This window comes from Lissotriton helveticus, chromosome 1_1 (genome assembly GCF_964261635.1).
Source record: "Lissotriton helveticus chromosome 1_1, aLisHel1.1, whole genome shotgun sequence".
Lineage (NCBI taxonomy): Eukaryota > Metazoa > Chordata > Amphibia > Caudata > Salamandridae > Lissotriton > Lissotriton helveticus.
In genome coordinates this window covers 1,014,413,689-1,014,438,835 of record NC_136057.1, presented here as the reverse complement: position 1 = coordinate 1,014,438,835, position 25,147 = coordinate 1,014,413,689, and the positions used below count along the sequence as shown (strand labels likewise).

The window sequence follows — 25,147 nt, the reverse complement described above, 5'->3', positions numbered from 1 at the left end:
TGGCTTACCTCCTTTTTAGCGGGTCGCACCCAGGCCGTGCGGTTGGAGGGTTTTCTCGCCCCCACCTGTTCAGTCTCCTGCGGGGTGCCTCAAGGCTCGTCCCTTTCCCCTCTCCTCTTCAACCTTTACATACACCCTCTTATTGTTGCGTTACAGGATATGGAGGTCACCCCATTTAATTATGCCGACGACCTCCAGCTCATTTTTAATCTCTTCTTCTCCTGACTATTTCTAAGTTCCATTCCACGCTCACATTCATCTACAACTGGATGAATCTCAACCAATTAAAACTGAACCCCGATAAGACGGAGTTGGTTCTTACCGGTGGTCCTTCTAATCCTTGGACTTCTGCCTTTTGGCCCCCCACCTTTGGTTCCCCTCCCCTTCCCTCTGCCTTTGTAAAAACCCTGGGCATTAAAATCAGCCAAGATCTGTCTATGCGCCCCCAGATCAGCTCAGTGGTCTCTTCATGCTTTTTGTCCCTCAGAACCATTCGCAAAATCTCTCGTTATTTTTCTGTTGAAGCCCTTAAACTTATCATCCTGGCCATGATCCTAGTCCGCCTGGACTATGGCAACGGCCTGTATGTTGGTATTCCTGCATACGAGCGCCGCCGCCTACAGCTTATCCAAAACCAAGCGGCCCGCCTTATCTGCAGGCTTCCGAAATCATGCCACATCACCCCCCTGTTAAAGACCCTCCACTGGCTCCCCATATTAGAACGCTCCTTATTTAAGATGGGCTGCCTGATCTTTATGTCACTAGCCGGCACGGCCCCAGACTTCATCAGTTCAAAGATCAGTGCCTACGTACCCGTCAGAAGCCTCCGTTCCTCTACCCAGCTCCTCCTTAGCTTTCCCCGCTACTGTAGGAAAAAACTTGGTGGATCCAGATTTTCTATCCTTGCCCCCCTCTTCTGGAATGCGCTTCCTTTTGCGATTAGATCCATTCCTAGTTACATGGATTTTCGTACAGCTCTTAAAACTCATCTTTTTTCTTTAGCATACTTATCGTAATTCTCCCCCTGCCCCCCTCATTTCTTTCTGAAGCGCCAAGAAACCGCTTGGTAGTAGAGAGCTTTATAAACCTTTCTACTTCAACTTCAACACCATTCATGATCCATCATGCACCTGCGGCTGAGTTTGTCCGCCCTGGCTTTCAGAGGTGGAGGGCCTATTGACATAGGGTCCACAACCCCACCCCGCCTTGTTTGTTGCAGTACCACATGGCGGTGGTGTTGTCCGTGAACACCTGCACTTCTCTTCCCCGGACAGAGGGAAGGATTGGTTTGAGTGCAAGACGAATCGTCCGAAGCTCCAGAAGGTTGATGTGGAACCCGGACTCCACCGGAGACCGGAAGTCTCTGATCTCCACCTCCCCCATGTGGCCGCCCCATCCCACAAGTGATGCATCAGTCACCACTGTGAACTTTGGTTGGGAAAGGGAGAGGGATCTACCGTTGACCCAATCCTGGTTCAAAAGCCACCACTGCAATTTAGGTGCAGTGCCCTCCGAGATCTGGATGCAATCGGACAGGTTCCCCTGATGTTGTGCCCACTGGAACTTCAGGTCCCACTGCAGAGCCCGCATATGCCATTTGGCATGGTCAAACAACAGGATGCAGGAGGCCATCAGGCCCAGTAGCTGGAGGGTCATCCAGACCAAAACCCGGGATAGAGGCTGAAAGATCGGAATCATAGCCCGAATATCCCGGACTCGCTGTTCGGGAGGATAGACCCGAAACAGTGTCGTGTCCAGAACTGCTCCGATGAAGAGGAGCTTCTGAGAGGCAGCCTTCAACAGCCTGTAGTGGAGATAGGGGAAGACTGGAACCCCTGATCTGCGCAGATGAGCTGCGACCACCGCCATCACTTTTGTGAACACCCAAGAGGTGCTGGTAAGGCCAAAGGAGAACGCGGTAAACAATGTGCTTGTGGCCTACCGTGAACCGAAGGTAATGCTGGTGGGCTGGCAGGACGGGGATGTGAAAGTAAGCGTCCTGCAAGTCCAACACTACCATCCAGTCTCCAGGGTCGAGGGCAGACAGGACATGAGCTAGCGTCAACATTTTGAACTTCTCCTTCCGGAGGAAGCGGTTGACATCCCTGAGATCCACAACAGGACGCAGGCCTTTGTCCTTCTTGGGCACCAGAAAGTAGTGGGAATAACAACCACAACCTACTTCTGGGACAGGAACTCGTTCAATGGCACCCCTGGCCAAGAGTGCAGAAACTTCCTGTTGGAGAAGGGCTAGATGATCCTCAGACATGCGATGGCACGGAGATGGCATGGATGGAGGGGTAGTCTCGAAGGGGAGGGATTTGCCCCGTCTGACTATTTGCAAAACCCACCAGTCCGACGTGATGGTGCTCCAGTGGGGGAGGTGATGGCAAAACATGCTGCCCACTGGCGATTGGAGGCACTGAAATGTCCGACTAGGAGGGTTTGGAGGCTGTGGCAGAGGGGGCTGTGGTCGACTGGCCATCCCGCTCGCCTCTAGAACCATGGCGGTGGTTTCCACATCCCTGGCCGCGCAGGGGCTGAACTGCTTGCGGTGGCATGTGGCTCTGGGCGGGATGTGGCGGGGCAGCCCTTCTGTAGCCACGAAAGGGGCTTAAGGCAGACTGCGGAGGGTGGGTGTTGGAGAGGCCCAAGGACCTGGCCGTAGCCCGAGAGTCCTTAAAGCGCTCTAGCGCGTTGTCTGCCTTGTCGCCAAAAAGGTGATGGCCAAAGGGCATGTCAATAAGAGTGGAATGGACATCCCCTGAAAAAGCAGTAGATTTCAACCAGGCGTATCGTTGAAGGGCTACCAACGTGGAAATCGTCCTGCCTAGTGAGTCGACAGTATCCAACCCACAGCGGATGGTAAACTTCGCTACGTCTCTCCCCTCGGCAACTGCACAGGAGAGCAAGGCCCGGGCCTCCTCTGGAAACTGAGGCAGCACTTGCGCCACCGTATCCCACACAGAGTGGGTATTACGGCCCAATAGACATGCGATGTTTACCGACCGCAGTCCCAAGCTGGAGGAAGAAAAAACTTCTTCCCAAGATTGTCCAGTTTTTTGGATTCCCTATCAAGCGGTGCGTTTGGGAATGCGCCTTTGGAGGTAGAAGCTTGGACCACCAAGCTCTCAGGGGTGAGGTGTTGGGAGAGGAAAGATTGGTCACCTGGAACGGGGCGGTGGCGTCGGGCAATCATCCTATCAACAGGAGCCCCTGTGTTGGGCCTGGACCAGGGGTCCAAAAGGATGTCAGTGAGGGCTTCATTAAACAGTAGCAGGGGCTCTGAAGAGCTTGCTCCGGTTGAAGGACCTCTGTCAGGTTAGTTCTGACTGCCACCATAGGTAGCTCAAGGTGGAGAGCCTCGGCCACTCTACGCAACAACATGGTGTAAGACGCTCCCTCCTCCGTAGCTACGGAAGGAGGAGACAACATGCCAAGGTCTCATGAGGTAACCAGACCACTGGCTTCCCCAAGTTCCTCCCTCTAGTCCGGTTCATAGCCTAACTGGTCAGTTAGGGGGTCTCCAGACCCCTCCCAGTCCTTCTCACCCTCTTCTGGCTGCCAATCTTGTCTAAAAGAGCCAGGGTAGAACAAGGGCACAAAAGTACCCGTCGGCGCCGGCCCCGCATCTACTTCGAGGTGGAGGCCGGGATCTATGTCTGCTAGGGACACAGCCGACGCAGGCTGCGGACGTGGTGCCGGTGGAATCGGCACAGGGGAAGGTGTCACAAGGTCAACAGGCGCGAATCCGAATCCAGGCCTGGATCCAAGGGGACCCTGCGGCGCCAGGGCCGAAGCCATCGGCATCAAAGGCCTAGCGTACCCAGCTGAGTCCGCGGGGCCGGAAGGCACGACGGCGGAGTCAGGCTGCCCAAAGATGGCATGCATCACCTCGTAAAATTGACAAAGCTGGGCAGGGGTCGCTCCGTGTCCCGAGAAGGGAGGCAAAGCCAGAATTGACCCTGCAGGCTCTGCACGTGGAGCCGTGGGAGGGGCACCACCCACATCCCTCATCGTGTCAGTTGACGGTCAGGGAAAAGTCGAAGAGCAACAATGCTTCTTCAACTTCTTGTGTTTTGACTTACCTGACCCAGAGTGCGAAGACTAGGAAGAAGAATGATGATGGTGGCTCCGAGACTGGTCCCGTGACCTCCCATGTGACCGGGACCTCGAACGACACAGCGCCGACTGCTAGGCCTCGAGGAGCTTTCAGGACCGCTCCCACAAAGACTTTGGGTTCATGGTCCAGCATTCGGAGCACAACTTGGGGTCGTGGTCGCACTCCAGGCAAAACAGGCACATGTCGTGCGGATCCGTCACTGACATCAGTCGGCTACAGGAACCGCAAGCCTTGGAGCCGGGCATCCCGGACATGCACCAGGAGTCAAAGACTTGAAAACGTGTCGACAAAATTCGGCAAGAAAGTCAGTCAAAAGTGACGGGAGGTACCGCTCTCTTCGGATCTGCGCTGGCTGGCGTAGAAAAAGAAAGAACTGACGCCAGAGCGCGTGGGCGGTGTCTAAGTAGCTACCGCGACGTGATCCGGCAAACACGATGCCAACGACCAACGCGGAGCTGACCGACGCCACCTTACGACACGCTGGGGTACTGCTGACAAAAAACTTTCCAGGACCAGTCGGACGCCTGGGGGTAATTACAAGGTAAGGTATCTATAACTGTTTCTTTCAGATTTAAGGATTTTTTTAGGCAGATTATTAGCACCCCAAATCTTGTGTATTGGCATGTGTAGTGCTCTAAAAAGCCACAATCGCCATTACAATAGTTCCCTTGCACCATGAATAATGCCAAGTATATTCAACTTTTGATAATCTCCTCAATAACTTTACCTTGACTTAAAAGGAAAAGGCTGCATCGAAATATTGTGGCAATGTTTACAAAACCATTTGAATGTTTGCTTGTGTCTTAGAATTTACTGTATTTATTGTTCTATGAAATGACAAAATAAATTCCTCGTAGAACACCAATTCTGTTGAGACAATTCTGCAAGTGAATGACCTAAATGAATGTACCCAGCAAGCCTCACTCGGTCTGGCTTTGGGGGACAGGTCTCACGTGGTGTGTAGTCCAGGGTACCTTTGCATTAGACAGGTAGGTGAGGCTTAGGAATTAAGACAGTTGATGAGAAAGTGAGGCTGGGAACCTCCATCTACAGAACCTACAGACTTCAGCAGATGATTCTGCAGCATTGGGATGACGCTCAGCGCACACCATGCACTACTCTCAGATTTACTCCTTTATTAGGTATTCCATGAAACCCTTCTTAAATGCACATATTACTGACATCAATGGGCCCTTGTCTGATTTATATCTGCGACGAGGACTGCATCATAATTTACCGCTCTGATGCAAAGTGGGTGCACATTAGAGCAGGGGGAGATAAGGGAGGCAGTTCATCTATTTAGCAAGTTTATATCTTTATCAGCTATTTGCCTCATAAGACATTTTTTAAAGCTATAATACAACATCTGGAGAGATTGATGGGCAATAAATTCATTCTTTTAAGCAGGTTTACTCGTACATCAGGCATTTATTTAAATGGGATTTGCCGTAGTGCAGAACAGCTTGGATGAGATTAAGATCAGCCTGCTGCAGCTCTCGCTCCACTGTCGGGGACACTGCAGCCAACAGCAGCAAGCGGGTTTCCCAAGGGCGGCCAGAGGCATGATGTGATTATAGACTTGGGGCGATGGGAGGCGGCAGAGTGGACAAGGAGATAGGAGCTGAGTTCAGGACAGGCAGGGAGGCTGAGCACTACATCGAATGGGGTGGATAGAAGAGTGTGGGTAAAGAGACAGTGGGGTGGAAAGAAAGCAAGTAGAGAAACTAGGGTGGTAAGTAGTATGTGACCACCAATAGCCTTTTTACTCTCCTAGTAAAAGTACTGCCATGAGCTACCTAATCCTTCCCCTCAGATTTCAGAGATGGTCAGTTCATACAAACTAATGCTCAAACTAGACCTCAATAACATTTAATTTCTGTTACTCGTTGAATCCAAGTTAACCAATGGGTGATATCCAGCCAGAGACTTTAAAAATATTTATCGTCATAAAACTTTAGGCTTTCTTCACAACGATTTCTTACTCATCTCGTCTCTGGTACCTGCAGATGCAGTGCCTCTTCCTTCTATTATAGGAGGCAAAGCTGTGATTTAACAGCAGATTTCATTCGTTGCAGCACAGGATACGCCGGCCAAGATGGTGGCACTCATACAGCTTGGTGCTCACACCTTCACACGTTGTAATCCGTGACACGTTTTCACATAATCACCAATAAAGGATAAGCTGGGGAAGCAGTCCCAGTATCATTTCTAAACCCTACTGACTAATCCTCACTATTTAAGAAATAAACCTTAGGCGAACAGTCCAAGCTGGAATGGTTATCTACTTAAGTGACTGACAGAAAGAATTACAGTACATCAAGACCTGCTAGCCACAAGTAACCAACCTACCAGTGAATCTGGTGACAGCCAGTCATCGTGCTCCAGTTAGAGCAGCATATGTAATTTACCACCAGTTACCACCACTACACCACCTTAATATGCTTGAATTGGTTTAAATGTTACTAACTATGCCAGCACACAACAGCAATGCTGGCTGTAGTGCATGACACGGGAGAGAAACTCCAGCTACCTGCCTTGATGATACACTTGTGTTATTCATGTTTGCTGTGGATTTTCACCAACTAGCAATATTATTTTTGTTGTCATGGTGTACATAGAATTCTCTCGTCTACTCAGAAATAGCAAAGGGTTCAACAACTTACACTATATGCAACCCAGTCCTGAGCATGGTCTCGCTTTTATTCATTAAACAAGAGACGAAACGTCAACAACAGATTCACCTCTTGCCTAGGCATCGTCTTCTTTTCCATGATCAACATGATTCATTCAATGGACTATTCAAGATAATGGAGGATTATACACATGCCGAGCTTCTAACTAAACAGTGCCAAAGTGGTTGCCTTTTGACAATGTATGTGATGTTTGTTAGTAATTGTACCCCACATTATTCATCTGCAGTTTGGATTAATCATACTTATTTATTAAAAGAATAATTTACATGTAGGCCTGCTTACTTTAATTATTGCGTTTTCGTAAGCGTAAATAAATTGCTAACATTTGATTGAATTATTCTGGATGTAATATGCTGAAAAATTCCGCTGTTGGTTCCTGTTGGATAAGGACACTAGTCTTAAAGTTCAATTCTTATATACATTAGAAGAGAACGTCGGCGAGTTTGTGACGCTAGACACCTGGGTCTAGTTCCATACAGTCAAAACAAGGGAATTCTATCTGCCACACGTTCCCTGTGAAAAACACATTTACAACAGTGTTGAAAGTACGTGGAACCAGCTGGATCAAGGTTCCCATAGCTATTTTCCAGGGTAACATGCTGAATTTGTCCTGGAATCATTTTCTGACACGGAACATAATTCAGCTCTGCCCCCACATTGTCCATTCAGAGCAGATACCTACAGGCAGCGAGGTGGCCCACTTATTTTAACATCAACACGACCATAACAAAGACCTGATTTAAAGGGCCATCAGCCCCACTTTTGTTCAAGCATCATCCTGGCTGGGAGCCATCTGCACCCGAACACCTAGACGCCAATGCAATGAAAGGAAACAAAGGCGCACAGCTTGTTTTCACTTCACAAGTACTTAAGAGAACTATGATTTGGAGGAAGGTGTTTAATGTTGTTCAATTCCTTATTTAAGAGATGTGCTTGCAGTGCAAGAATCTAAGAATCATCTGCTTACACAAGTTATTAATTGTTGTTATAAATGGCACCTATGTTTTATTTAAAAAATGTACAGCGCTACTCTTCCTACTGTAGAGTGTCAGAGCGCTTTACATCACAGAGGCACAAGTCAGGATAAAAAACATAAGCCAATGAGCACAATTGTCCATATCAACAAGACGTTACTTTCCAAAGGAAGTTTCCATTGCAATCTTAGAATAACAGAAGGAAAAAAAAACACAAAAAGGACCCATGACTTAAAGTTTGCTTGCAGCTCCTTGATACTCGTAAATAGAGCACTGTGCTACTTTAAAAGGCTTGCAATGAATAAACTGGAACTAACAAAATGATCTCCTTGTGAAAAGCAGTAGCCCACTTACCTATCGAAATAAAAGACAATTCTGTCATCTGCGTGTTACATGGTGTGCTTTGCAGGAGGAACATTAACATTCTATGCTGCTTTACGAGTCACAACTGTTATTGGACAAAACAAAGAACTCTCCCAGAACTGCGATACCCACTAGTTATTGTACTGCTATCACAAACCCCTCAAAATCGCTGGGCACACAATGAACTCTGCAGCAGGTGTCTTAACCCTGTAAAGATATTTTATGTTGCAGCCTCTTTATGACCCATTAAATAAGCACGAACAGATTTACTGTCACGTTTGTCCTTGTTGCTGATTTCTTTGCGGCAGATTTTTTTAAAAAATCAATGTGTAGTTGACTGTCAGACTCGGCTTTTCAAGCTTCGAGCCTCGTGACTGCACTCTTTTTCCTCTGCCACACCCTGACCCCCAATTTGTGGCTCCCAGAGTATATTTATACCAATTAGTGCACTGCTTTACAATAGACTCAAGCCATCAGCAGAATCTACTCTGTCATTCTGCAACTAATTATTTTCTATTTACTTGAGAAGCCTAAATTTGTGTGGGAATGAACCAGCAGGTGTAGCACATTACTGACAAATAGGGGTTTCCTGCTTTTGCTACATAATACAGCATCCTTTGGAGCATCAAGTTTCGGTAATAAAATGGAATATAGACCAAACACACTGAAAAATACACACAAAAAGCTGCATGTGCAATGCAATACAGCAGACGACACTGCAGAAGTCTACCCTGCGAGTGGTTTACTCAGAAGCTAAAGCGGCACAATTTGACCACAAACAGATCTATTTTTGTGGGTGGCGACGAGTGCCTTTGGGTTATAATGCCAAACAGGAGCATGAATCTACACCTTAAACGCTACTAAAAAGGAACACAGGAATGTTTCTACTTAGAAAAAATAGATACAAACAAACTACAATTAAACATTTTAGTACCATTTCTAAGATCAGCAGAATAACCGAAGTAAAAGATATGGAAGTATTATGAATGAACGCGTTACTACTAAGATAAAACACTTCAAGCGCTACTGATGTTATCTTCTACATAGAAATTAAAGTACCATCTAAATAAAAGTCTTTTTAATAACAGTGGAAGACAATGTTTTAATCAGTGTTCTGAAAGGGCAGTCGGAATGAAAAAGAATCTCAAACGATTTACTCAGATTTGTTAAGGCCTAATGTCTTTAATTCAAACAGCCTCTTAGTAAAACACTACAATCGTCTACTGGCACACTGTTCTGCAGCGTCTCGCCTTCATAAGTAGGTACTTCCAGTAGTCCCACATTCTACTATTAACTAGAATCCGATTTACAAGTGGCAATATAAATGCCAACTATTGTGGTCATAACAGGAGGCTTGTGCACCTCTTATTGCAATAAGCCTGTACAGTTTGGTGAATAACGCTGCACATGTACCTTCTGATTTTGTCTAGTTATCTAGTTTAAACCCCTTTATTTTCTGTATAAACGCATAAGTGTGTTACGCCATTGCTTGATAAAGCTGCAGGATGTGTAGCATAAATCATATTCATTCACATGTTATGCTGCAGATTTGATCTTTTGTTTGCTGCAGAACTCATCCAACCCTGCCTCACAATCGATCCTCCATTTTCATTATTCCAGTGGCACAGGACATCAATTTCCTGTAGCTAGACCATCACAATTGGCCAAGTTACCTGGAACTCCAACCGTATGCTTGTGGCTATTTTGTGTGCATTTTATTCATGTTAACTACATTAAACCTAACACAATTGTTGCAGGTATATTTTCAGCACTGAAAACACTACACTATAAGGATCAGCTAATATACTTGCTGATCGATTCAACAGTTGACCAAAGACATTTGTAGGGCCACCAGCACCAATGATTTAAAGACATTTATTAGAACAGCAGTTTTATACCATAAGACCGTTGGTCCAAACAGGGAGATTGGCATGTGCCTCTTACCTTCTCTTTCTTGGGCTTGGCGAGCTCCTCAGCGGACTGCAGGGTTTTATAGTACGCGCTGCGCTCTGCTGTGAAGTGGACTTTGGAGAGGGAATGTTCCACCAAGGCCACCGAGAGGTTGACTCCCTCGATGTGCAGCCAGCCAATGAAGTTACCAGCCTTGTCCATGTTCTCTACTTCAACTTCCACCTGGAAAACAGAAGAAAGAAGGAGCTACTTAAAAAGGAACAAGCCCAAACTGTTGTCCAAGGAAACGTCTACAGGTTCCTCAATCAATGCTGTAGTAAATTACAAAAACATGAGAGTAGAAAGCAGAAAAAAAGGTCACAATACACAGAGGACACTTACTTCAGGACATGCAAAACAGACTGCAACTCAGCTATTGCAATGTAAATCTCTCTATGAAGCAGAAACCCAAGTTCTTAAAACCTAGATAGGTGATCAACCATTCAAGAAAAACAATGGCTATCTGGTAGTCATTTATTCCACACAGCCCTTTCATGTGTTGCAAAACTTGTTAAGTTAATAGAAAATAACAATAGTCTCCGACCCCAGGGTGGAAGAGTCTGTCCTTCACCGTTTAAGGATTTAAAGGCCAACCCACCGGGAATACAGAAACATGAGTGAGAGACTGGTGCCTCGAGGCTCCCTGCAGGAGCGTTTAGATTAGCATGCAGTCTATTTCTAGAGCCTCGGGAGCTTCTGATAATTTTGACAATTCTACCACGCATCTAAAGAGTAAGCAGAGAAGCAGAAACTCGTCGTTACTGAAGCATCTAAGAGTTTTACTAGTAAAGCGACACTGCCCATCTCGCACCTTTGAATTAAGTGAAAAAGGTTTCCCAACTCCTACAAAAGTGATCGCCAAACGAGAGGTCAGGCCTTTAGATATACACATTTTAATATGTACTCAAATTAAATAACTTTTAAGAAAACACAAAGCTACTTTAAGCCGGGAGGGAGGGGGTGAAAGCTGTTCAGCGAGGAGCTACTAAGGTCTAGAAAGCAAATGAGATGTTTAAGCTTGCTGTCTGACCCCACCATGGTGAAGGGCCATATTACATTTTGTGATGATCAGAGTAAGCAGAATGAGGTGAGATGCCAACTATAGCTCCTTGCAAGACTCATAAGATCTAACACAAATGGGACAGACTGGTCTAGCCCTTTGCAGAGCACCCAATGGGCAATAAACCGGTGTACTACTAACCGTCTTTTGGTACTTCAGAAGTATAAATATGCCAAGTGAACACATGCACAGCACTTTAGCAGACACAACCTACACTCTGGAAAAAGTATATTTTTGTTAAACCATACAAAAAAACATAACTGTGTAAAAAACGAATTTAATGTCATACTGCTATCTGCCAAAACATAGTGACCTAGCAGCCCACAGCCATGTGAGGACCCGTAAAAGAGGTAAAGCCTTTTTTTAACGGTTTTTAATTTGATTTGTTTCTTTGGGGAAAATCACTTTACATTCGGGGACGTCTACTTTTTAATCTCACATATATGACTGGATCTACAAATCCAGGTGTGCAACTATGACAGGGCCACAGCATTTTGCATCACTTGGTCCTTTAGTGGGCTGAGGAGCATAGCACTGAAAAAAGTTTTTCGTCAACATCACATTGTTATATTGCTTTAACAAATGCAAGGAGACCCTGTGAGTAGTCAACTCTTCAAGGTGTCCACCACCACTGCTACTGTGGCTTACGCAGGTAGTTGAGAAGAAGCGGTAGCATAGAGTTACACTGCTGGATGAAGCTGGTGGACATAAGTGAGGGGGGGGGGGTCAGTAGAGATCCTTGTCTGACTCCTTGGGTTGGACAGATTTCCAGCCAGAGGACCCAGAGGCTGGTCGAGAACCCGCAGCCCAAAACCAAACTGATACACAGCAAGGGTACATAATGCTCCACAAATGCAAAGGTAAGGGTTGGTTAGATGAGCTGTGATGAGTCATTTAACTCTCAAAGGAGTGGGTTAGGGTGCGTCTGGGTCTAACATGGAGATTGTTGGCATCTTTCAGGGCGGGTTGCACTGACATTTACATTCCAGTTTAGTTGTTTTGATCGAATCTCTGCTCTCCAGCTGCCCAGTACCATCATCCTCGCTGCTGTTGGAAATCCATTCATTAAGCATGGATTGTGTCACTATATCGCTGCAGAGGCTTAATGCCAAGTCAGTCCGCACAGCGTGCCACGAACGCAGCAGCTCCTGAGTGGAAGAAAACGAAGGCCTGGAGGAGGTGACTGTAAGGGAGAAGAGGCGGGGAGTGGAGAGGCTGTCAACCGTCTCAAGGTCGAGAATTAATCAAATTCCAATTCAAATCACTTTTACAGGATTTAACTACCCAGAAGGAGAGGCAAGCACGAGGTACCACAGAAAATGCATACAATTATGAAAAGATAGCATTAAAAGAATAAAAAAACATACCAAGTGGAATATATCTTCATGCAAAGGTCGTTTGTGTAAACGCAAATCTCACTCAAGTGCCTGAACAGAAGGACACTTAGGAGTACCTCACCTTTGGAAATACTTCAGCAAAAATGTTTCATTTATGCCGGGAAGAATAAGTATTCAGTCACAAGAGCCCTTCGAAGTAAAAGGACCACTATGGAATATTGACTTGGTCTGGGCATGAAACTCCGCTCGCAGAGTTTTTTCTCCCTTGCATTGGGGAGCAAGGAAAATCTTACTCCAGACTACCTCCTGGTGAGTTTTCTCAACGCGGGCAGTCGCGGCTGGCTGCAACCGCTCAAGCTGAGAAACCTTCCGTTCGCGTGGAGGAAGCTGCCGCTCAAGTAGAGCATCTACTCGAGGGGCAGAAAGAAGCATCAACCTCTTGTGCTGCGCATGGTGCTGTTAGCGGTGATTTTCCAGCAAGGGGCTAATCCCAGGCCCTAAAAATCTGCACAAACGGTATGACCCAATGTACTCTGCCGCTTGCGGAACTCCGCTTAGCGTGGCAGAGTTTTTTGGTCACACTAAACTCTGCGAACTCCGCGCAGGGCTAATTTTGACTTTACCACAAAAGTAAGAACTGGAAATCGAAAGGTAAACCAATGGCATAAATAGGTCAGGACACCAAAGAGCCCTAGGGTAAAACAAGGGTGCATGCTCTAAGTCGTGGGCCACTGCTCCCTGGGAGCAGTGCAGGTCACAACTGATGGTACAAATAAGCTCTAAACATTTGTGTCTCAACATCTGAGCATCCAGATTGCACTAGCTAGAGATTCCAAGCAAGCCTATCTGTCTGCAAATTCAGGCTGCTAGAGTCACATGTAAGGTGAAGAATTTGGTTGCTGTTAGAAATGGAGGTCTCTAGTTGACAGAGGGAGGCTCCTGTCCAAGTAGAGACCCACAATCATAGTCAGGGTAAGTGTAGTACACACTAAGTTTACCTGCTGTCACCCTTGGTAGCTTGACTCAGAGCAGTCAGGCTAAACTAAAGAGGCAATATGTAAAGTATTTGTGTGCATGCACGCACACACACACACACACACACACACACACTAAAACACAGGAAAAAGTATTACCCACTAGTTTAGAAAAATAGCCAATATTTATCTGAGTAAGACTAGACCAAAGCAACAAAGATCCAAGATACACAAGTCATATACGAATTTTCAAAGAGTGAATGCAGATATAGCACTTAGAAGTGCAATAGCTCCAATCAGGACTATTTCGACATGCTTGACTGAATCAAATAAAAAAAATTCAGGCCGACTGCAGAGTCCTCCAGCCCCCCGTACACTACGGTACCGTACCTTGGAAACATTGAGTAACACTGACGTTGCACAGCACCGAGGAGGTGAGGCATCACATAGGCAGGCGTGGCGTCAGTTCCTTACTTCTATGCAGGTTGTTGGCGCTTGGGAACGGTGTGCTGCACAACGAAAGTGAGGAGTCACAGAAGCAAGTGAGGCATAGGTTCCTAGAGGCAGTGCTGAGTCGTCGAGCCGCTGACACCCTGGGATGCTGCGAGGAGCAGGTGAGGTGATGCAGAGGTTGCAGCGAGGCATCAGTTCTGATGGCAGTGCGGTGTCGATGGATCTCAGAGGGACAAGCAGTGAGGCATTGACTTCGCAGTGTCAATGTCCCAACACGGGGCCACAGGTGCTGCAGAGTCTGGCGTCATGGACTTCGGTGACGCAGTACTCAAGACTTACATGGTGGCGATACTTCAGAGGCACTGCAACAGCATCGGGGCATGCACTGTGAATCAAGGTTGTTGCGTTGAGCAGGGACCATGCCTCCAGTACAGGCAGCCGGGTGGTATTTTAGAGCGGCGCCAGCTCCTGAAGTCATGCTCGAAGTCAAGTTACTTGGTTTCTTCTCTTTTCACCACTGACCACACTTCCAAAGGCCCAGGAACTGACTTTGGCAGAGTAGGGCTCTCAGCAGAGGATTTCAGGTGCTGCAGGTGAAGTCTTTGATTGCCCTGAGACTTCAAACATGAGCCAAGCTCAACTCAAGCCCTTAGAAAACTGGATTTAGAGAGCAAAGCTTAGTCCTCTCACGCCCACGAAAGAAGCAGCAGGCCAACACTGCAAAACAAACAGCAAAGTGGAAATACATCAGCTCTTCTTCCTGGCAGAATGTCCTCAGTCCAGAAGTGTTCTGAGTATATGGTGTCAGAGGTCCAGTAATTATACCCATTTTGGCCTTTGAAGTAGGGAAACTTCAAAGAAAGGTCTTTGTAGTGAATAAGCTCCTGCTATTCCTGGCCCTTGCTTCAGACACACTACACAGTGGTATACAGCTGTTTGTGTGGGGGCAGGCACAACCCTATTCAGCTGCAAGTGTCAGCTCCTCCCACCACTCTAGCTGTAATAAGTAGGTGAACTTGCCAGGTCAACATGGCAGTTTAAAACTCCACACAGAGGTTCTGCTGTGGCAGGCCCGAGACCGGTTTGAAGGGCTACTTTGGGTGGGTGGCACAATGAATACTGCAGCCCCACTAGTAGCATTTGATTTGTAGGCCCTGAGCGCATACAGTGCACTGTACTAGGGACTTATTAGAAAATCCGATAGCCCAATCATGGAAAAACCAAATGCCATAACAATTTAGACACAAATCATATGCACTTTAGCATTGGTCAGCAGTGGTGAAGTGCACAAAGTTCAGCACAGTCAAAAACAGGAGGTCAGAAGCAAAAAGACAGGGGAAACTACGTCAAAAGATGCCAGGCCTAACAGTTGCTTATTCAAGATGGCATGTCAAACGATGCTGGGCAATCTGCTAAAACAATTCTACCACCTGCAGGGTGCTCATAAGATTACTCTAGGATGGTACAGGAAGAGTTAATTTTCCCACACAGCAAGGTGGTCACCATAAATTGGCTTTTGAAAGATCTAGTGTTCTTAAAATGGATGTGGGATGTGCTAAATTTTGAGTCGCTGATTAAAGGTGGGGATCACTGGCACGTCTTTCTCCTCATCAGAATTTGATACAGAGCAAGAGTGATAAAAACACATACGGGAAAAGAAAGACAGAAAAACTTCAACAACGCGAGAATGAACAAACCTTCTAGAGAGAATCTGAGGGTGAATTGAGAGGCATGAGGCAAAATCAAGACAACACAGTCTTGTTACTCGGTATTCAGACAATCCGTGGCACCAACCACGGCTTCTGAGCAAAACTATGGGCCCAGTACGTATTCTTTTACAAATTAAGCTTTGGGTGAGGGTACTCCTCTCCACAGCCACAAACATGCCAATAAAATGCATATTCATTAACTCGGACTGCCTGATAGATAGTTTCCTCAACCAAACTATGTTGATTGACTGAACAGCCGAAAAATATTTTTTTTATAAGAACGGATGTACAAGAGGGGACTTCGTTAACTGCATATAATTGAGCCTTGAATAAGTTTGAGGCAGGGCTTCAAGTGTCATGTCAGTGCTCAGCACCGGCAGTTCTAAAAAGGTGCGGAGACGGATCCCCATCGGGCTCTCAATTCCTCAGGATGAAAAAACAAATCTTATCTCTGCAGCAGTACCACACTTCACTGCCTAAAATGTAACTTAATAGACTTGTTATAGTTCTTTTACAGTCTCGCCATTTCAGAACTGAAGCATTTGAAATATGGTATAACTACGAAGACGTGGATGTTGCTTATTCATGATATACAACTAACAATCCTTGACAAAGCTAATAGTACTGGCTTGTGAAAACCCCCACTTTTTTCATCCTACTTAAAGCCTTGTGTGTAGACTTAACTGGTACAAACTCAGCCGTGCATGGATAAACTCGAAGTTGGATGCTCCTTTAAATCTAACGGTGTAAACAAGAAAAGACATGAAATTAAAAAACAAAGCAATAAATACGTTTTCTAATCCCGTTGAATGGTGAATTCCATCAAATTTCTGAGAAGTGTGAATTATCTAATGATATGTAGGAGGAAAAATCGATGATTTGCAAGTATTCCAGTGGTTTCTTCCTCTGAAACGCAGTGGTAGTGTTGCTATGCTCTGGTCAACGGGTGCAGCCATGGCCCCGAAGCTCACCATGGCAAAGGTCAGAGACAAACCCAGCGCTTTTAAGAAATAGCAGCTCCTAACATCAAAGAAGCCATATCTGCAGGAAGGTAAAGGAAAGGAAGGTCGGACAAGCAAGCGGTGGGGAGGGGCGGCTCAGAGGGAGTGACGGTGCTTTTATTAAGTAATCATTTCTGCCCGAGCGAGCACTTCCTAGAAAGCAGCGTGGGATTGCTCGGACTCAGAAGAAAATGAAATGGGCAAGGACATAGCGAAGTGGCAGAGAGCGACCCTGAAGAGCTCACTATTAACCCTTTACAGTTATGACTGATTCAGTCCGCTCGATCCAGATTGTATAAAGGACGGATCTCGCCTCCCTGCCATTGCCAGCAGAGGCGTGGGATTTTGACCACTCATTTTTGGCCCTTCGAGAACGCAATTCTGAGTGCCAGACCCCTCCCTTCATGGAGTGGTTCGACAATGAAACACCTCAACTCTGTCACTTGAAGATCTGTATATGTAGATGTTTGAAACCGATTAATCCGCAAATGTAAGGGCTGCTTGGGAGCTTCTGTAGTATTTTCTTGAAAATGTAATGTAAAGGTGTCACCAGATGACTTCTGAAGTAAGTCTGCGTAAAGGACCCTTACAAAAATGTTTTGCTTTGGCTACATTCGCTCACTGTGTATTATTAAAATATATAGTTTGACAGTCATTGCTTGAGCGTAAACACTAGGGGCCTCTTTTACAATAGAACGTCACAGCGTGGTGCCGCAATTTTGGAGAGTCGTGCCATTCTAAAAGTGGAGGAAGGCGCCGTATTCAAAAGAATACGGTGCATTCCTATACTGACCTCTGTACTGGCACTAAAAAAATAAATAGCGCCAAGCCAGGCACCCTTGTGCCATGTTGCAAGGGTGCCTGCATTGCGGTGATGATCGATTCACAGGTTTACGATTCCTCATAAATCTGGGAATGTTGCAGATTCGCAGATGGTGTTGCGCAGGAACACCTACAGCAACATCCATGAAACGCCTGTTTCACGAAGTGTTCTGCATGAAAGGGGCTCGTATTTACATGGCCATGGAAAGCCAGACAAAGGGGCTTTCGTGGCCTTGTAAATATGCAGCAGCAATCTGAAAATCCTGAGTGTCAAAAAAGTGACACTACAGCGGAGCAAAAGTGCCGCTAGGGCCTTGTATATGAGGTCCTCAACCTTTTTTGCAAATATTACAGCAGCCTAATTTATACGTAGCTCATACGTAACCTCATATACTCACATTGTTCTGCCACAGGCTAGAACCTCGTAGCAATTCAAATACTCAAGCCAATATTGCCCACTGCGCCAACTTGTATTCAATTATGTGACTCTCTGGTTGTGTGAGAGCACGCACACACATACATATATAGATGCTGTGATTGCAGTAAGCAACTGTGATTTGACAGAAAAAATGTGTATCGCCCACTGATCAGTTTAACTTGCATTTATTTATTTTTCATTTAAGTGTGTGAAGTATTTTTATGCAGTTACTTGCAGAGGTAATAGAATATTTGGTCATTTTTGGCCAGCTTTCAACCCTGCCCTCACTGCATTCACGATCAAAGTTCCCATCCTTTTTCCCTGCACTTCAACCATTGATATTATGCACCAGACAACAAATCGTGTTAAGCTTTGGGTTGCGTTAGTTACATGTCATTAAGTCTTTACAAAAAACCTTGTAGCCATATGTTGTTGTAATTAGGAATATTCACAAAGAATACAAACAGACGGAACAGTCTCCCTTTCATAGAGGTAATTTACATCCCAAATTACATGTAAGAGTGCCCAAAATGTACCATAAAGCATACAACAGAGTGCAATTGCTACCCCACAGCCATGGTGAAAAATCAGTCCTGAAGCACACATCAGGAAGTGGAGCTCTGTAACAGAACGCTAGCAGGGTCACTATCACTCAATGGATGAAGTGAACTCATTCAATCAATATTTGTATAGCACTGCACTGTCACCCCTAGGGGTATCTGAGCGCTGTGGAGGAGACGTCTCCATCAAAGAGCCAAGTCAGAATCTAGCCGAAAGAGTAAAAAAAGAAATTTGCGGGCAAAAGGGGGCAGAAAACGAGCAGAAAGATAGTAGAAAACGAGCAGAGGAGACACAAACTCAATCGAGATTAGCAAACAACTTTTAGTAGAAAAAGTATTAGCTTGCATTTATTACATGTGAAATTCAATCCAACAGATAATTAAAATGGTTATTGTTTTTGCAAAAACACAGGAAGGTGAATAGACAAACTAAATCGATCCACAAAGAACATGTGTCCGCATTAATAGGCAGGAAAGCACTAACCCTGCCCTGCGGCACACAATTGGGATAATCCCAGGTTGCAGTCCCTCTAGCCCCCCAACAATTCCATCATCACCTTTGACATGCCACCGCAGGACGCTGCTAGAGTCAGTGTCTGAAGCAAATTACCCACAGAAATCCAACCCCACCGTTCATATAATAAAAGCAATGCAAATATTCAATCACCAGCTTTAATGTGCAACGGTCAAAAGCTATGCCCAGAATGGCATTCCCCCCTACCACCAAGATAACGTAGGGCACTTCCAAACAGAACGCATAATATCCACCCAACAGTCCAGACCAGCCTACTGCCGACACCTTCCGTCTATTCACATATATGCACATACATATAGCTGGTTTGCTACGTGCATGGCAGACCACCTAGTTAAGCATGTAAGCACACTGGCTAGATCGGAGGTTACACACAGCAATGTATGATGGATCTAACAACTAAACATTAAATATCCTCAAAGTGCCAACTGCTTACTACAATTCACAAACACCAGATTAGAGTCTGCAATAAGATCATCAAAACCCCGGCGAGCAAGAAAGGTACCAAACCCAATTGAAGCTGCAAGGCCCCAAAAGAAGAATGTGCACCATATAAATGTGTATAGCAATGTAAAAAAAAACAAAAAAACTCAACATTACAGTTAGGTGGCAAGGTAGCTGCCCAGTGTGCCGAAAGTTCTACTATAAAATCTGCAGAGATGGAGCAGGTCACAAATTGAATTCAATTAGAAACCCAGCCATCTTAAATCATTCACGCATTATTCCCGGTTTGGTAATCCAGAAGAGAATATGCAGGTGCCAGAAAGGCAGAGAGAGCATATGATCTCTATAGACCTGCCTTAAAGGACTGAGAACTCAGGTAAAGCAGTTTCAACACGCGCTTTGGAATCAGATGTACACACAAAATGAGTCAGTATGAGACTTAACTGTGCGCCAGAAGTGGTCCTAAACCAGGAATAAGATTTAAGTGCAGATCAGAAACTGCAAGGTACGCATGTATTGAGTATAAGGGCTTATTAGAAGGATTTCTTGTAGGATGGCACTGATTGTAGACTTACAGCTCAGCTAACGATGTGGTGGAGGATGTAATGGGATAAAATTAGGGATGAGACTTCAGGGTATGGACCTGCAACACTCACATCCACAGCTGGATGGGCATAAGGGTCAGTGTTGCAGATGATAGGCCCGAACAGCTCCTTTCACGCTTTTTTCTAACACACTGTGCTAGATCAGAAACTACTAAAATCAAGAGATGGTACGCCAGTCATCGAATGGACGCCCATGGGTGACCTCCCCAAAAAAAAGGGTGTTGAAAATTGGCAGGTTCGGTCGACACAGGCTATGATTGCTATTGCCAGGCACTTTTTAAGACAAAGATGCTCCTAAAACTGCAGTGGCAGCTCCAGCGATCCAGGCAGTCATATCTAATCACAGTCAGCATGCAGCTGCTCAAATGGATTTCTACAGCAGAAAAATATTCTGCTGCTTAACAAAAGCCTCCTGCACTCCCCTGTGTTATTAGTACCTCGCGCAGACTGCGGGATGTCAGACTCCATTCGCAAGAAGACTGAGCCATGCAGTCTTCCTTGATCCTCTGCAGCCTGTGTTCTGTTGCGTATTTTTAGAGTAAATCTAGTTATAACTGTGCAATTGTTAAATCGTACTTAATGCTGAGATGAAGTAACTTGCTTCCAAGGGCTCATAGAGCTGGCGCAGAAGAGGACGGAATCCATGGGGAGATGCACCCATTTGTCCAGGCGGGCCAGGAGTAGACCAAAGTCTGTGTTCAACAGCTAAAGTCTCTAGCGCTCATTTCCTTGTCTCTGCACCACCTTCCCCAGTACAAGCCCTGACCTAGTTGCTTGTCCTTTTTTTTTTTTGCAGAGTTTTATATAGCTCGAACTTGACCCGAACTGAATCAGGTATCAGAGCGCTTTATATAGCACCAGTTACGTTACATGAGGACACACATTCATTTTTGTAAGGCACGGGGAGATTAAGTGATTTGCCCAGAATCACGGGATTTTTGGCGTCGTTACCAAGACTTGAACCCAGATCCCCAGGTCCGAGGTCGAGCGCCCTAGCCGTTAAAGCACAAAAGGGTCTTAATTCCATACAGTTCCATTTCTGTAACGAAGCTTCAATGGCCAATGGAGATTATTCCAGGGACAGATTATCAGACAGCTGATCTTATAAGTAATGAATGACTAAAGACGCCACTCTCAAACCCAGGACAGACAGATTTCCACCATCGTTACACCCCTCTTACATCTTACTAATGTTACAGGAGATGTCACTAAAAGTGTGCGTGTCCATTTAAAGATCAATGGCAATCTGAACAGCAGAGGTTTTCGTTAGTTAGGCTTCCACAACCACACAGACTTAAGTACCCTACAATTAAAAAACAAAGCTATAACTTCAAAGGGATCACCCCGGATTTAAGGATGAAATGGTAGGGGCAGATCCCTAGTGCGGGGGAGACAACAGATGGGGGAACAGGGGCTCGGGGGGTTGGAGGCAACAGGAATAGAATCCTGGGCAGAACCTAAGGGGGTGATTCAGACTGACTGGTGGCGGCATTGTCTGGGAAATCAGAGGCAGATCCCAGCAAAAAAGAGGGGACAGAAGAGGCAGAAAGGATTCAATGTAGAGGCGAAAGCAGAGTGGCGGCGGCTGGTCGGGGCTTTGGATTAAACAGACATTAGATGCAGGGGCCGGGTGGGGAGATGTCAAAAGGCAGAGACAAGGGATGCCTGGAGGCGGCAGAGGTAGAGTCGAGGTGTTTTCCCACCCATGACTGTTGTGAAGGGGACTGAGTGAAAGCCTTCAAGGAGACCACAATACTTCAAATGCAAGACGGTGGCTCTTAAAAAAGACAATTTGTCAGTTCTAATTGTGGTACCTCAAATGTTTTATAACATTTGCTTGATGAAAGGACGACGGTGGTCTCAGTCCTGCAAGGACTGATTGCGATCGGACGCAAGAAGCTCTTACTACAGGTTCGACAACCTGCCAGCTGATGTCCTTCGATGTAAAACAGGGTTCTTAAGCCGGATAAAACCCAGAACCTGTAAGAAAGAAAAACTGAGCAGTGGCCCTGCTACAGCAAGAATGAGATTTTATGGCAATCTGCAGGCTTTAATCCCTACCAATGCATTAATGGGAGGAAATTGGGTGGGTCTGAGATCCCCGAGCCCCCTAGTAGTAGCTCTGCTGGCCAAGGTTGACTATGAGATCGAGCATAGAGTAAATGCTTTCTGAAGCTTACGCATGGGCCTACTGTTTTAGGCATGAGCCTGAAATTAGATGCGTAAGCCCAGCCTTTTGTGGAAACCTGTCAATTCATCACAGGCCACGAATTCCTTCATGAAAAAGTTGCAGGTTTAAATCCAAGGTGGATTTACTCGTCTTTCCAGCCTTCTAAACTCGATAACACATTTTCTTGGGTAAAATGAACAGCATGACAATATAGTCAAACGTGGTTGCTGGCAACAGACAGACAAGCACGCCAATATTCTTTGCAAAACTGCCAGGAGAGATGCAGGAAAGGAAAAGGAACTGGGCACGCGCAGGACACATCAAAGCAACATTCAGATAGAAGCACAGGTCTATTCTCATGCCCTGGATGACGGACGTGCCGAATTCAGAAATCAATACCGCACCCCCCTCTGTTGACAATTTTCCTCCCCTCGCCTTTTGCTGCAACAAATTGGTGGCCCGTGGCTTCGACGGCCCACCATGTTCTGGCATCCATCTTGGGCTGTAAGGAAAAAAAGATAAAACTGTCCCTGGGGGGCATTTTCTTTTATTGCTGCTGAGTTTTTCCATTGTTATGGAGTGTTTTGTGCCAATCTAGCTGTAACAGCAGGGAAGGCAGTCCAGAGGCTGGCTTCTCGCTCTCAGATTTAGACACGGACGTCAAGGTCTTCGAAAGGCTTTCGCTGCCCAGGGAAAAAACGGAGGCGCTCAACGCAGGGGAGCCGGAGAGATTTGAAAATGCTTTTAGCCTGGCGTGTTCAGCGAGATGTATAAAGTGCTTCCCCATGTCAAGGTCAAGGAGTCTGATGGAGATGCACTTACCAATAAGTGTGGATCAGGCCCTGGCTTGGCTTCATTTCCTAAGGCCGATTCCAGATACAACGGTACTAGAGGAGGGAGTGGGTGCGTCAGTGCACTGGGCGACTCGGAAAGGAAACCCAATCCCATAGCTGAAGTTCAGTCTCTTCAGGGGCTGTATGGTAGTGGATGGTCAGAAGGGTGAGCGGGCAGAGCTGTTGCAAGAGATGGAATCCAAGAACACAAGCAGGCGAGGCCCTCTAAAGAAGGCAATCACTGCAAGAAATGCTCAACACACCGGCAATCTACCCACACAGTGTCAGGAGAAGGTACATTTTTAGGGCCAAAGACGACAGGCACTTGGAAAGTACTTTGATTACTAGCAGGTGCTAGTCACTGGGAGGTTGTGCCAGGACAAAATCAATGTGAGGCAAAGCTCATGGGCTGATGGAAGGTAGTGTCATTATTATGAGGTCCCATGTTATGGAAGAACTATGGCTAGTCTGTCAGGAAAGAGGATGGGATGGGATGGTAATACTTCATGAACTCAGCCACTCATACTTCAAAGAAAAGCTCAGATTCCTCCAACTCGCTGACATAACATGACCCCAGCCAGCAACATGGTAGGAGGAGGCAGCAAAAAGCTCAGGTACTTCTGGAACAGCAATAGCAGGCAGGATTGAAGGTGAACAACCAATCTTCCCTGCATTCGTCTGACGCCCCTACATCACACTTTCATGCAGCCAAGTTAAAATACCTTCTGTGGCACATATTTGCCTGAATGCAAGGGTTGGTGTATACCATAACTAGGAAGTCTCTGGATTCAATTCTCTCTCCTGGAGTGGGCAAACATTAGATCAGTGTTTCTCAATTGTAGGTTGGGACCCACTGGTGGGTTGCAAACTTATTTTTGGGGAGTCTTAAAGTACTGGTCTATATGTATTATTTCAAATCATTCCCCCTCTTTATGCACCAGTGCAAAGGTACTGAAGAATGTGCCTACGTCTAGTTTTAAAATGAACCCTTGCAAGTATTTTCAAGCAAGCATCCGAGTGAACCTTTCTGTATTTGCTGCAGCTCGTTTTACTTCACAAAGCCATTTCAACAGATAATGTCCTCAGTATAGGTAATCATACACAAACATACCACTTGTTTATAACATTCACACAACGTGAGAAAAATGGATGTGGTATAACGACCAGTGCTGCAGACTTTGGATCTGGGAAATCAGGTCTGAGTGTCCAGCCTTGGCTCAACATCCTTTGATTCTGGGCAAATCCCTTTATTTCCAAGGCTTATAATAAAATTAACCTGACCTTGTGGATTGTTATCTAGTATTTATGTAAAGTGATCCAATGCCCTTGGGCCAGGTTTGTGTCTAAATAAATCTGAGATAAAATATATATATATATATTTTTTAAAGAGATAGCGCAACACCCCCTCTCCCCCGAAATGCACCACTGGGCGTCATCTTAAGACAAAAATGGATGAGGCCTACTCCATACTTCACTGCAGAAGGGGGTTTCTCAAATGTGCTAAAATCACACAAGTTTTAACACCAAGATTTTTCAGAAGCTTTGTTATTTTAATGAGCAGATGCCACAGGATAGCACCCCACTACAAGTGCTCCAGATGCCAGTGCAGTTCATCATCTGCCACTTTTAGGGGGAGATCTAGGCCAACGTTAGATGTTAAAGGGCATGGCCCAGGCTGTTAAAATAAAAATGGCCCCTGCCTCATGCCTGTTAAAACTTTGAGGGGCAGGAAAGTTTGTTCTAAAAATCGGGTTATGTTTTTAAAACGTTTAGGAAGCACTGCATTCGTCCATTTACCTTTGTTTCACCCCATGTATCTTAGATTACCAGGTGATTGCGGTGAGGTACACTTAAGCTGCCCCGCGGCACCTCTGTCCAGAGATTTATTAGAAAGCCACCCTGCCAATGAGACAAGGGCGAATAGCCAAGGAGTGACCGTTATTCGCAGTGCACGCATGCACAAACCGTGGGGGGGGGGGGGGGGGGGGGGGGGGTCGGGCGCTCCACGGAAAGGGGCCAGCTTTTAAAGCGCTGGTCCTAGAAAGCAGGCTACACAGCGGCACCGTCGTGCGGAAGCCAGTTGCTATAGGACCCGGATCCCCCAGCATGCTCCCCGCCCGCATACC

At 46.0% G+C, this 25,147-nt stretch overlaps 1 protein-coding gene across 2 annotated transcripts in view; it reads right to left on the bottom strand.

Annotated features, from left to right (window-relative positions):
* The window catches only part of SND1 (staphylococcal nuclease and tudor domain containing 1), a 2,092,018-nt gene that overhangs the window by 505,999 nt on the left and 1,560,872 nt on the right, over nucleotides 1-25,147 (bottom strand). For both annotated transcript variants that reach the window (XM_078677758.1, XM_078677762.1), the window contains exon 17: nucleotides 10,098-10,286. In XM_078677758.1, the coding sequence (XP_078533884.1) occupies nucleotides 10,098-10,286 (189 nt within the window). The remainder of the gene's footprint in view (nucleotides 1-10,097; nucleotides 10,287-25,147) is intronic.